The following is an 11,780-nucleotide window of genomic DNA, read 5'->3' on the forward strand; positions in this document are numbered from 1 at the left end:
TGTAACCCACCTTGTCTTACCCCCTAAAATGGGCCTGTCCCTGTCATCCTCCACATCAGGAGCCTACTTTTTCCTACCACTTAGCAAACCTTGCAGGGTGTGCCTAGCACACCACCGTACCTGGCACAGGGGCAGAGTTCCTGAGTAATGGCATGGTGCGTGGGTTGAACAGTGCTCGTGAGAAGAACCACATTTGTCTCCACGTTTATCCTGCTGCTCCAGATCTACAGTGACAGGGAAGGAAATTTGGGTTCAGAGTTTTTCATCCATTCTCTTGTTTAACAGGAGAGTTCATTCTGTTCTTAAATTGGGTGAGAGGGTTTTTTTTTGTTTTGAGACAGAGTCTTGCTCTGTCACTCTAGCTAGAGTGCAGTGGCATCATCGTAGCTCACTGCAACCTCAAACTCCTGGGTTCAACCCATCCTCCTGCCTCAGGCCCCCCCACCCCCAAGAGATGGGACTACAGGCACATGATTTTCGGTTTTCAGTAGAGAGGGGGTCTTGTTCTTGCTCAGGCTGGTCTGAAAACTCTGAGCATAAGCTATCTTACTCCCTCTGCCTCCCAGAGTGTTAGGATTATAGGCCTAAGCCACCGTGCCAGGCCTGGGAAAGAGGTTTTCAAACCTGAACATGGGTAAAAAGCCATGAACATCAGAACTGACGTTGTCAGCCCTTCCAGGAGCAGAGTCCAGCCTCCCGACAGGCACAAGGGGTGTTCTCCCCTTATGATCCTTTTCCGTTTCAGGCCCTCTCTTGCAGTAACAGATCTTGGAGCTGCAAGGTGGTTTAATGGTTTAAAGGTGCTGCAAAAGCAAACCTTGCTTTTGCAGAAGGTTTCAGACTTGGGCCCGGGTGAGATACACGTCTCTCTACAAGAAAACCAGAGCAGGAACAAAAGGAATTTAGCAAACTGCCATCTCCGTGCAGCAGCTGTTTCTCCACTCCTGTGACTTTCACACAATCATGTGAGGAGCTTGGCAGAACCTAACATCAGGTCACTCGTCCCTGGGCGGGCTGGACGGGGAGACCTCGGACTGACAGCTGTGCCACGTAGCCGCGCAGGGGCGGCTTTCCCAGCTGGCTCTCGGTTGCGCTCCGCCGCGCGCCTTCCACCTCCGCATGGGAACTGCGATTGGCCCGCTACGCCTGAGGGGGCGGGGTCATTCAAGAACTCTACTGCGCAGGCGCAAGCTTTTTCCGCGCCGACCAGCATGCCCCACCCCGTTCTTTTTCCAATTCAGCGCCACTGGATACTGAACTGTCGTGCGTATGTCTTCTATGCCGTCCTCGCTTTCCGGCTGCTGTTTCTCCACGGCTGTCCCCTTACCCCCTCCCTTCTCTCCTGGACGGCTTACTTTGCGGCAGCGCCGAGATCCCCACCCCCTTTCTCTGCGGAATCACCATGGCGGCCGGGGTGAGTTTGCCGGCTCTGATGGTCCGGGTCTCCTTATCCAGCGCCATCCTTTGCCCAAATGGGGCCAGTCGGCGCCAGAAGAGTTCTGGAGCCGAGTGGGAAACTTTTCTGAGTCCTACAGACCATACTGTTGGAGAGTAGGGTTCTTAGGGCCTGGAGGGGAACTGAGGCTGTGACTTTTGGAGGCCAGAGGTGGAAGGGTCTGGGGTAGAGAAGAGATGCTGGGTCTGGACCGTCTGAAGCCTAAAAAAGGGCTTCTGTTTCATTGCGGCTTTGAAACGTAGGATCCGGGCAGGTTGACGGAACTTCTGCGACCGTTTTGTGGGACAGCAGCGGGGACAGGGTGAAGAGGAGGGTCTTTGTGGGCAAGTACGGCTGGCATGGTTAAGGATCGTCTCCCAGGGAGGTTTGGGAGCGAGAGGATTCTCCGGACGGTGAGGTCAGACCAGTGGGACACCGCTGGTCAGGTTAATAGAGAAGCAGCACCAGGGAACTCGCTGCAGGACAGGACCGGAGGGATGTGCGACAAGGAAAGAAAAGCTTTTTAGGGAGAGTTGATTTTGGAAGAGGACATGTCATTCGGTATCTCTGGCTATTCCAAGGGGAACTTAGACGTGTGTGTTAAGACAGGGTGATGCTTTTAAAGGGTGAGCCACGCAGTGGTAGAGTAGGCAGGCACTCGGTAACCATCAATGAATGAAACAAGGGTTCCGGGAAGGGAGGGGTGTATGTTTGTAGACAGATGGAGTCTGATAGAGCTACAAGTTGTGGATTTCTTGGAGATACATGTGAGGGAAAGAGAATTCTTCTAGAGATGTCCTTAGGGAAGGTCAAATCTGTCAACAAGCTTTATTTAGCAGTTGGTGTGTAGTTCTGTTCTTGGTATTTTGGAGGACTCTGATTACATGACAGATACTAAAGAACTTGATTCATCAGAGGGAGTGAGAGTGAGTTGAACAGATTGGGATTACCCAGGAAGTCATCCTGGGGTGGGTGGCATTTAGGACCCCCTTCGAGGTCCTAATGTGGGTGGCATTGAGAGTCTCCCTTTTATTCACATTAATTTTCTCCCCCTTTTTCTCTCATAGACCCTGTACACATATCCTGAAAACTGGAGGGCCTTCAAGGCCCTCATCGCTGCTCAGTACAGCGGTGCTCAGGTCCGCGTGCTCTCCGCACCACCCCACTTCCACTTCGGTCAAACCAACCGCACCCCTGAATTTCTCCGTAAATTTCCTGCCGGCAAGGTGAGTTGGCAAGTGGAGAGGGGTCTTTGGCTCTGAGAACCCAAGGAGCCTTAGGATTCCATCACCCTGGAGATGGCCTCCATCTTTAAAAGGGGATCGTCCTATGTTGTTTTCTTTCACATTTCAGTGATTTAAAATATTTTTATCTTGAGATAATTGTGGAGTTACATGTAGTTGTAATAAATCATACAGAGCAGTTATTCAGTGACTTTATAAAATTCACAGGCTTACTTTGTGGGAAAGGGAATGAGTTTTTTTTTTTTTTTTTTGAGACAGAGTCTCACTTTGTTGCCCAGGCTAGAGTGAGTGCCGTGGCGTCAGCCTGGCTCACAGCAACCTCAAACTCCTGGGCTCAAGCGATCCTCCTGCCTCAGCCTCCCGAGTAGCTGGGACTACAGGCATGCGCCACCATGCCCGGCTAATTTTTTGTATATATATTTTTAGTTGATCAATTAATTTATTTCTATTTTTGGTAGAGACGGGGTCTCGCTCAGGCTGGTTTCGAACTCCTGACCTTGAGCAATCCGCCCGCCTCGGCCTCCCAAAGTGCTAGGATTACAGGCGTGAGCCACCACGCCCAGCCAGGAATGAGTTTTTACCAAGTATTTTCAGTACAAATATATCAAGTATCTATAATGAGCAGGCTTCTTACTCTAAGGGGCTTACTGTGATTGGTAAATATCATGTCAAGACTAAAAGAGAGTGCTATCTGGGTCACACCCTAATGCTTTCAGTGATGCATAGATATAAGACTTGGTTTCTGACTTTCTGCTTATATGATTAAGGGATTTTATACAAATATCTTACAGTATCTAAATATTTTTGGTTTTCAAGTTCAGATATTGTGAATTCAGATTGCAAGGGATACTAAGTTATTGAAGTATTTTTGGTTCCTGAGTATTCAGGTAGTATCGAGAATCTGCATTGTGAGAGTTGTCAGCCTTATATGAACATTTTTTTTTTTTATTTTTTTATTTTTTTTTATTTTTTTTTTTCTTTACTTTGCCCTCTAAGCAGTATATATGAACATTTTTATACTTAACAATTAAGTTCCTGGGATTGGCTAGTGTGAAGTTCCTGTATGTTTTACTTTATCTTTTCACTGCTTTGTCCCCAGGTTCCAGCATTTGAGGGTGATGATGGATTCTGTGTGTTTGAGAGCAATGCCATTGCCTACTATGGTAATTTGCAGGGATATATGGGAATGGGAGAGTCTGGAGGTGAGGGTTGTAGGAGAGGATGAAGCTGAACTAGAGTGGGCAAGGAGGAGTTCTCAATGACCTGAGTTGGTCTTGGCATCACCCCAAAGTTATGACCTTTCTGTTCTGCCTCTGCAGTGAGCAATGAGGAACTGCGGGGAAGTACTCCAGAGGCAGCAGCCCAGGTGGTGCAGTGGGTGAGCTTTGCTGATAGCGACATAGTGCCCCCAGCCAGTACCTGGGTGTTCCCCACTTTGGGCATCATGCACCACAACAAACAGGTAAGCCCCGGAACTTGGGAAGAAGCCAGGGGCAGGGGTGGCATCAGCTCCCCAGTGTTGGGGAGTAAGAAATAAAATAGGTGGGGAAAAGGAGGTGTGAAGACTATTATGGTCAATGAGAAGACATAATCTTTGGGGTATAAGTTTGGAGCAATGGGCAGTTGATAGTATTTGGGTTCTTTGTCACACTGGGTGGCGGTGGTGTCATGAGTGGTCAGAGGAGAGATTTCTGCTGTAGGGTGGTTATACCAAATGGTGGGGGAGTGGTTAGACTAGATGACACTTCTAAGGTTCCATCTAAAATCCAAAGATAAATGAATGCCATCAGTATGCTGGGAAATGAAGCCAGACTGACCAAGAAGAAATTTAACATTGAGAACTTTATTTTATTTATTTATTTATTTATTTAGAGACAGAGTCTCGCTTTGTTGCCCAGGCTAGAGTGAGTGCTGTGGTGTCAGCCTAGTTCACAGCAACCTCAAACTCTTAGCTGGGACTACAGGCTTGTGCCACCATGCCTGGCTAATTTTTTCTATATGTATTAGTTGGCCAATTAATTTCTTTCTATTTATAGTAGAGACGGGGTCTTACTCTTGCTCAGGCTGGTTTCGAACTTCTGACCTTGAACAATCTGCCCGTCTCTAGCCTCCCAGAGTGCTAGGATTACAGGCGTGAGCCACCGCACCTGGCTGAGAACTTCATTTTTGATACGGAGTAATCCTAGAATCTGGCCCCATTAAAAGAGGGTGAGGGTGAGCCAGAATTTAGTAAATAGTAAAATAGCTAAGTGAAATAGCTTCCTTAGTTCTGTTAATAGTGGTGGAGGGGGGTGACAGAAAGCAATTGATACCCACTGATAACTTTGATCATTTTGAATTAACAGGCCACAGAGAACGCGAAGGAGGAGGTGAGGCGAATTCTAGGGCTGCTGGATGCTCACTTGAAGACGAGGACTTTCCTGGTGGGCGAACGAGTAACATTGGCTGACATCACAGTTGTGTGCACCCTGTTGTGGCTCTATAAGCAGGTGAAGTTTATGAAGAATCCATTTAGCAGGGGATAGGTGAGGACTAGAAACAAAATGACAAGTCTTCCGGTTGCCCTGTATTCTGCTGAGGATTGGGATGACAGCTAATTTATAGGAATCTGAGTTGGAATCCCAGGATTCAGTACCACAACTTGCTTTCTGTTCTCCTAAGAAGTTGGGTAATGTTCTGTTGGCCTTAGTTTAAGGTAGCTAAGATGTTTATGTTTAGTTTGTCCCCATATTGGGAAGCCTTGTGCTTAGTTGTGAAGACAGCAGTGAGGGTGGTAGCTTTTGCACCGATCTTTTGGAGGCAGATCAAGGTTCAGGTGTTGACTTCATTATTTATTAATGTAGGTAAGGGATTGTATGTGTACTTGAATTCTTTTTTCTTTTTTTTGAGACAGAGTCTTGTTCTGTTTCACGGACTAGAGTGCCATGGTGTTAGCTTACCTCACAGCAACCTTAAACTACTGGGCTCAAGCGATCCTATTGCCTCAGCCTCCCGAGTATCTGGGACTATAGGCACGCGCCACCATGCCTGGCTAGTTTTTTCTATATATTTGTAGTTGGCCAATTAATTTCTTTCTATTTTTAGTAGAGATGGGGTCTTGCTCTTGCTCAGGCTGGTTTGGAACTCCTGACCTTGAGTGATCCTCTCGCCTTAGCCTCCCAGAGTGTTAGGATTACAGGCGTGAGCCACCTCACACAGCCCTCAGGCTGGTCTTGAACTCCTGACTTCCAGCCATCCTCCCGACCTCCCTGAGTGCTAGGATTATAGGTATGAGCCACCAAGCTGCTGACATGTGAAATTTAAAAGATTGGAAACAGTAGAACTGAAGTGGTTTTGTGAAAGGAGCAAGACACTAAGTTTTCCTACCTAGTAGATTGGTATTAAATGGAAGATGGACCCAAGCATCTGTTAAATTGGACTGGACTATTAAAAAGATTAGAAAAAGAAATGGGAAGTAGTCATACAGGGAAAGATGATGTAGGGAGCTGCTTTATGTGTGGGGTGTGAAAGGAAGATGAAAACTGTGACTTAGGTGAGGTGGAGAAAGAGAAGAGGCTTACTCTCTCTGGAGGAAATGCTTCATGGCCCTTCCCTCCACTGACTTTGTTTCCACCCTTATATCCTGGCAGGTCCTGGAGCCTTCTTTCCGCCAGGCCTTTCCCAATACCAACCGCTGGTTCCTCACCTGCATTAACCAGCCTCAGTTCCGGGCTATCTTGGGGGACGTGAAACTGTGTGAGAAGATGGCCCAGTTTGATGGTAAGTCTGGGGCGGTAGAGAATCCCGAGGCTAGGGTCAGGGTCTGGTTCACCCCACATCAACCCTTTGATTTTCCTCTTTAGTTTTTGGCTTATGTGGACCCACAGAATGTAGGATATCACTTGTAGTAATTAATATTTTGAGCAGTTTGATTTGTACACAAACATACTCTGATTTGCGTTAATATATGGTAGTTACGATGTAAAATGTATTGTTGCTGAGGGTTGTGTCCTTGCTCAAGGATGTATGGTGAATTGGTGGCAGGGCAGTCAGAGCTCAGATTCCTTAGTTGTCCCATCCATCAGCTTTCCTCTATGGCCCTGCTTACTCTGCATGGTTTTATAGGGGTACAGAAATAGGTGGGACATTCGTTCACTTTTTTCCCTTCCTCCCCACCAGCTAAAAAGTTTGCAGAGAGCCAACCGAAAAAGGACATCCCACGGAAAGAGAAGGGTTCACGAGAAGAGAAGCAGAAGCCTCAGGCTGAGCGGAAAGAGGAGAAAAAGGCAGCTGCCCCTGCTCCTGAGGAGGAGATGGATGAATGTGAGCAGGCCCTGGCTGCTGAGCCCAAGGCCAAGGATCCCTTTGCTCACCTGCCCAAGAGGTAAGGATATTGGGTGGGGGGAAGGATGTGAGACCCAAGAAGGCTTGTTCTAACCACCTGTGTATGCCCCTTCTCACACATAGCTGGGGCCGTAATTTTAGGTTGTCCATATAAAATTGAAAGGTATATTTTAGTTGCAAATAAAGCAACTTCCTGAGCTGATCATCAATTTGTGGGCACATTTTGAAAGTAGAAAGCAAATTCCAAGTACATCTGGTATTCAGGAAGATTGGAACTCCCTTTTCTTTTTTTCCTTTTTTTTTTTTTTTTTTGAGACAGGGTCTCACTCTGTTGCCTGGGCTAGAGTGCAGTGGCATCTTTGTAGCTCACTGCAACCTCAAACTCCTGGGGTTAAGGGATACTCCTGCCTCAGCCTCCTAAGGAGTAGCTGGGACTATAGGTTTACACCACCACACATGGCTAATTTTTCTGTTTTTTGTAGAGACAGGGTCTCACTACGTTGCTTTGGCTAGTCTTAAACTCCTGGACTCAAGCAGTCCTGCCTCTGTTTCCCAAAGTGCTAGGATTACAGGTGTGAGTCACCACATCAGGCCAGGGCAGGTTCTTGCTATATCGCTTAGTCTGATCTCAAAACTCCTGAGCTCAAACAGTCCTTCTATGTCAGTCTCCTAAGTAGCTCGGACTACAGGTGCTAGCAAAGAAAGAGGCAGGGACAGAATGCAGTGTGGAGGTAAATTGGTCTTGAGTGTGCTCATTTGAGGCAGGGAGGAAGAACAGCAGAGAGCCTCACCTCTACTCTGCAGAGCTGGCAGTGCTGAGGCAGCAGACACCAGAGCAGGATCCTTTGTGTTGTTTTTTTTTTTTCTGTTTGAATCAGACTACCAAAAATAGCTCACTAAGAGAAAGGATAATAGTCATGGCTACATAGTGTCTGTCTAGTTCATTATTTACACAGTTGGGGAAGTTAAAAGTTTGAGAAGGAAGTGTACAGGGTGGTCTCTGTCCTCTTTTCAGTAAATGTAGGGGTTCTTGGAAACATAGTAATAGTAAGAGGGATATTTTTGGTGTAAGAAAAATGGGACACCCAGTGCTTGCCCGGTTCTCTGCCATCAACTCTTTCTTCCGTGACTGCCCCAAGTCATTTTATTGAGAGTTCAAGCAATACAAGAAATATATATTCTGTGGTCATTTTGCTGTGGAACTCCTTTCTGTGCACTTTTTCCTCCCACTCATTCTGCCATTCCCAAAGCTGTCCATCCTTTCACTACTTGGTCTGTTACGGTTCAAATTTGACCCCTCCCATTTTGTAATTGTTTTCATGTGGGGTGAACCGGCACCCACTGGGGATGGACCTAATAACTGTAGAGTTGTAAATTACAGGCATCACACAATGGACGGGAGCAACTGGTACTGTAGCTGAGAGTGAAGGCTCCAGTTGCAGTTGTTCTTAAAGATGTATTTCTTTTTGAACTAAAGTGGTTGACCTTGAACCCAGCACAGGGGCAGGTCAAGTGTGAGCAGGAATTTTGGTGTGTGTAAATAAGGCGTGAAAACTAACCCAAATATGCTGTTGTAATGAAGACACCGCTAATTATTAGCTAGAGATTTCGTATATAGTAGGTCTGTACTTGGGGCAGAAAATAGGCAGTAAACTTTAAATTCTTTCTTTAATAAACTGCATTTTCTTATATATTTCTGGGACTGTTTATTAAGGCCTCTTTGTTGCATTACCATGTTGCCCTACTGAGCTGCCAAAAATGCTTTTCCCCAAGCACTTTAATGTCACAAAGGTGATGCCCTCAAAGAGAAAGGTCATCATTTGTCCAGTTTTTAATTTTGATCCTTTTGAGACCCAGCTAAACTTGTTGCAAGAGCCTGTGGTCACTTGGGAAAAAAATTGATGCTTGGAGTAATAAAGTTTGAACAGTTCAGGAGAGTGTGAAAAAATCCCCATTCCCACTTTTTGGGGTGGTTGGGGTTTTAAAGCTTTTCACCTAAGGTTTCTGATAGGCATTTAGAAAGGGATGTAGGGTTAAAGGGCAGATTCTTTGCTTTTTGCTACATTGTAATCTTGGACAGATCATACCATTTAGCCTCATCTATAAAGGGAGGGGAGATAAGGGTAGCAGTTGGTAAGCCATGGGTTTGTTAGAAGAATTGAGTGAAATGTACTCTGTGGCAGTATTTTGTGCTGATGAGGAATCAAATCACCTAAATATATAGTTTAACATTCAGAGTTTAACAGATTTATGGCATAATCATGTGGTACATGATTATTTAGCCATTGAAACTTTGTAAAGGATTCTGGTTTTGTTTTTGTTTTTCTTGAGACCAGGTCTCGCTATGTTTCCCAGGCTGGTCTCAAACTCCTGGCCCCAAGGGATCCTCCTGTCTCAGCCTCCCAAGTAGCTGGGATTACTAGTGCAAATAATTCTTTTTTTTTTTCTTTTTTTTGGGACAGAGTCTCACTCTGTTTCCCTGGCTAGAGTGAATGCCATTGTGTCAGCCTAGCTCACAGCAACCTCAAACTCCTGGGCTCAAGCAATCCTTCTGCCTCAGCCTCCCGAGTAGCTGGGACTACAGGCATGCGCCACCATGCCCGGCTAATTTTTTCTATGTATTTTTAGTTGGCCAATTAATTTATTTCTATTTATAGTAGAGAAGGGGTCTCACTCTTGCTCAGGCCGGTTTTGAACTCCTGACCTTGAGGGATCCTCCCGCCTCGGCCTCTCGGAGTGCTAGGATTACTGGCCCAAAGAATTCTTAATAGAGTGTCACAGTATTAATAACGAAGTGTAAGATACAACACCATACATGTCATGGCTGCATATTTGGATAATCAAAGGCCAGAGGAAAATACATAAAAATATTAATTAGTATCTTACTTACTGGCATTATGGGTGGTTTTCTTCAGTCAGCGTGTGTTTTTAAAATTGCAAAGAAAGAAAATAGAATCCCACAGCTGTGGTGGGAGGCGGTGACCTCTCTTATATTGATGCTAACATTCTCTGCTCAGTGTGCGAGATTGCTTCAAAGATAACCTGACCCTTAGCGTTTTCCAGCACTGGAACTTGTTTCTGGGCAAAGGGGGACTAAAGGACATGGGTGTGAGATTTGGCATAGAGGCCCTTTGAAAGTGTTCCCTGCTTACATTCCTATTGGAGCTTGTGTAACCTGAAGAGGCCTGTGGGGAGGGGGAGACATGGGTGAGTCAGTGACTGAATGTGGCTCCTGGAAAACAGCCCAGGGAGGGGCTGGACCCAAAAAAAAGTCCTCAATGTGTCTCCCCACCTGGGGGCAGCAGTTAACCATGGCCTTTCTGGGGCAGGTCTGATGGGCCCCCTTTGGGTCACAAGCCTAGCATACTTCTGTGGGGGAGTGTCCTCGGCCTGTTCATGCCCCTTCACTCTTCCCTCATAAGGTTACACACATCTGCCAGCACAGTGACTGCCTCCATTAAGCCAGTACATTTTATTTATTTTTTATTTATTTATTTTTTTGAGACAGAGTCTCACTTTGTTGCCCAGGCTAGAGTGAGTGCCGTGGCGTCAGCCTAGCTCACAGCAACCTCAAACTCCTGGGCTCAAGCAATCCTCCTGCCTCAGCCTCCCAAGTGGCTGGGACTACAGGCATGTGCCATCATGCCCGGCTAATTTTTTCTATATATATTAGTTGGCCAATCAATTTCTTTCTATTTATAGTAGAGACGGGGTCTCGCTCTTGCTCAGGCTGGTTTCGAACTCCTGACCTCGAGCAATCCACCCGCCTCGGCCTCCCAAAGTGCTAGGATTACAGGCGTGAGCCACTGCGCCTGGCCCAAGCTAGTACATTTTAAGTGAACACACTCCTGGCTCCTCTTAGCCTGGCACCCCTTCTCCTTATCGACTGACCTCCTTATGCTTTTTTCTCCTTTCAGTACCTTTGTGTTGGATGAATTTAAGCGCAAGTACTCCAACGAGGACACACAGTCTGTGGCACTGCCATATTTTTGGGAGCACTTTGATAAGGATGGCTGGTCCCTGTGGTACTCTGAGTACCGCTTCCCTGAAGAGCTCACCCAGACCTTTATGAGTTGCAACCTCATCACTGGTAAGAAGAGAGTGGGTCTAGAAAGAGGAAGAACAGTGTGGTGGGTGATGTGATTCCGCAGGCTGAATGTTCTCCTTCACCCCTTCAGGAATGTTCCAGCGGTTGGACAAGCTGAGGAAGAATGCCTTTGCCAGTGTCATCCTCTTTGGCACCAACAACAGCAGCTCCATTTCTGGAGTCTGGGTCTTCCGGGGCCAGGAGCTTGCCTTTCCGGTGAGGAAGGTGGCGGGGAGGGGTCTTTTGAAGGTGGGACAAGGATATAGGAAGCACAGTGTTTTATGCCTGGGCTAATAGCTGTTCAGGAGAGCTCGGGAATGTGTATAGGAGGGAGCTGTGCCCATTCATAGGAGTCCTGGGATCTGATGACATGTGTCTGAGAGCTGGAAGTAACACAGGTGTGGGATGGTGTCCCATAATCTGACCACGTGCTTTGCTGGCTTTTTATCCCCAGCTGAGTCCAGATTGGCAGGTGGACTACGAGTCATATACATGGCGGAAACTGGATCCTGGCAGCGAGGAGACTCAGACGCTGGTTCGAGAGTACTTTTCCTGGGAGGGGGCCTTCCAGCATGTGGGCAAAGCCTTCAATCAGGGCAAGATCTTCAAGTGAACATCTCTTGCCATCGCCTAACTGCCTGCACCTGCCCTTCAGGGAGATGGGGGTCATTAAAGGAAACTGAACGTTGAA

The 11,780-nt window shown here is 46.8% G+C and overlaps 1 protein-coding gene across 1 annotated transcript; it reads left to right on the forward strand.

Moving 5' to 3' along the window:
- Positions 1-1,255: 1,255 nt before the first annotated feature.
- EEF1G (eukaryotic translation elongation factor 1 gamma) lies at positions 1,256-11,780 on the forward strand. Its single transcript, XM_012778239.2, has 10 exons — positions 1,256-1,414; positions 2,503-2,661; positions 3,779-3,842; positions 3,999-4,141; positions 5,025-5,168; positions 6,309-6,438; positions 6,838-7,042; positions 10,920-11,092; positions 11,181-11,305; positions 11,544-11,780. The coding sequence occupies exons 1-10, from the start codon at positions 1,403-1,405 to the stop codon at positions 11,700-11,702; spliced, it is 1,314 nt and encodes a 437-aa protein (XP_012633693.1). The 5' UTR covers positions 1,256-1,402; the 3' UTR covers positions 11,703-11,780.

Source organism: Microcebus murinus, chromosome 4 (genome assembly GCF_040939455.1).
Source record: "Microcebus murinus isolate Inina chromosome 4, M.murinus_Inina_mat1.0, whole genome shotgun sequence".
In the NCBI taxonomy this organism is placed as follows: Eukaryota; Metazoa; Chordata; class Mammalia; order Primates; family Cheirogaleidae; genus Microcebus; species Microcebus murinus.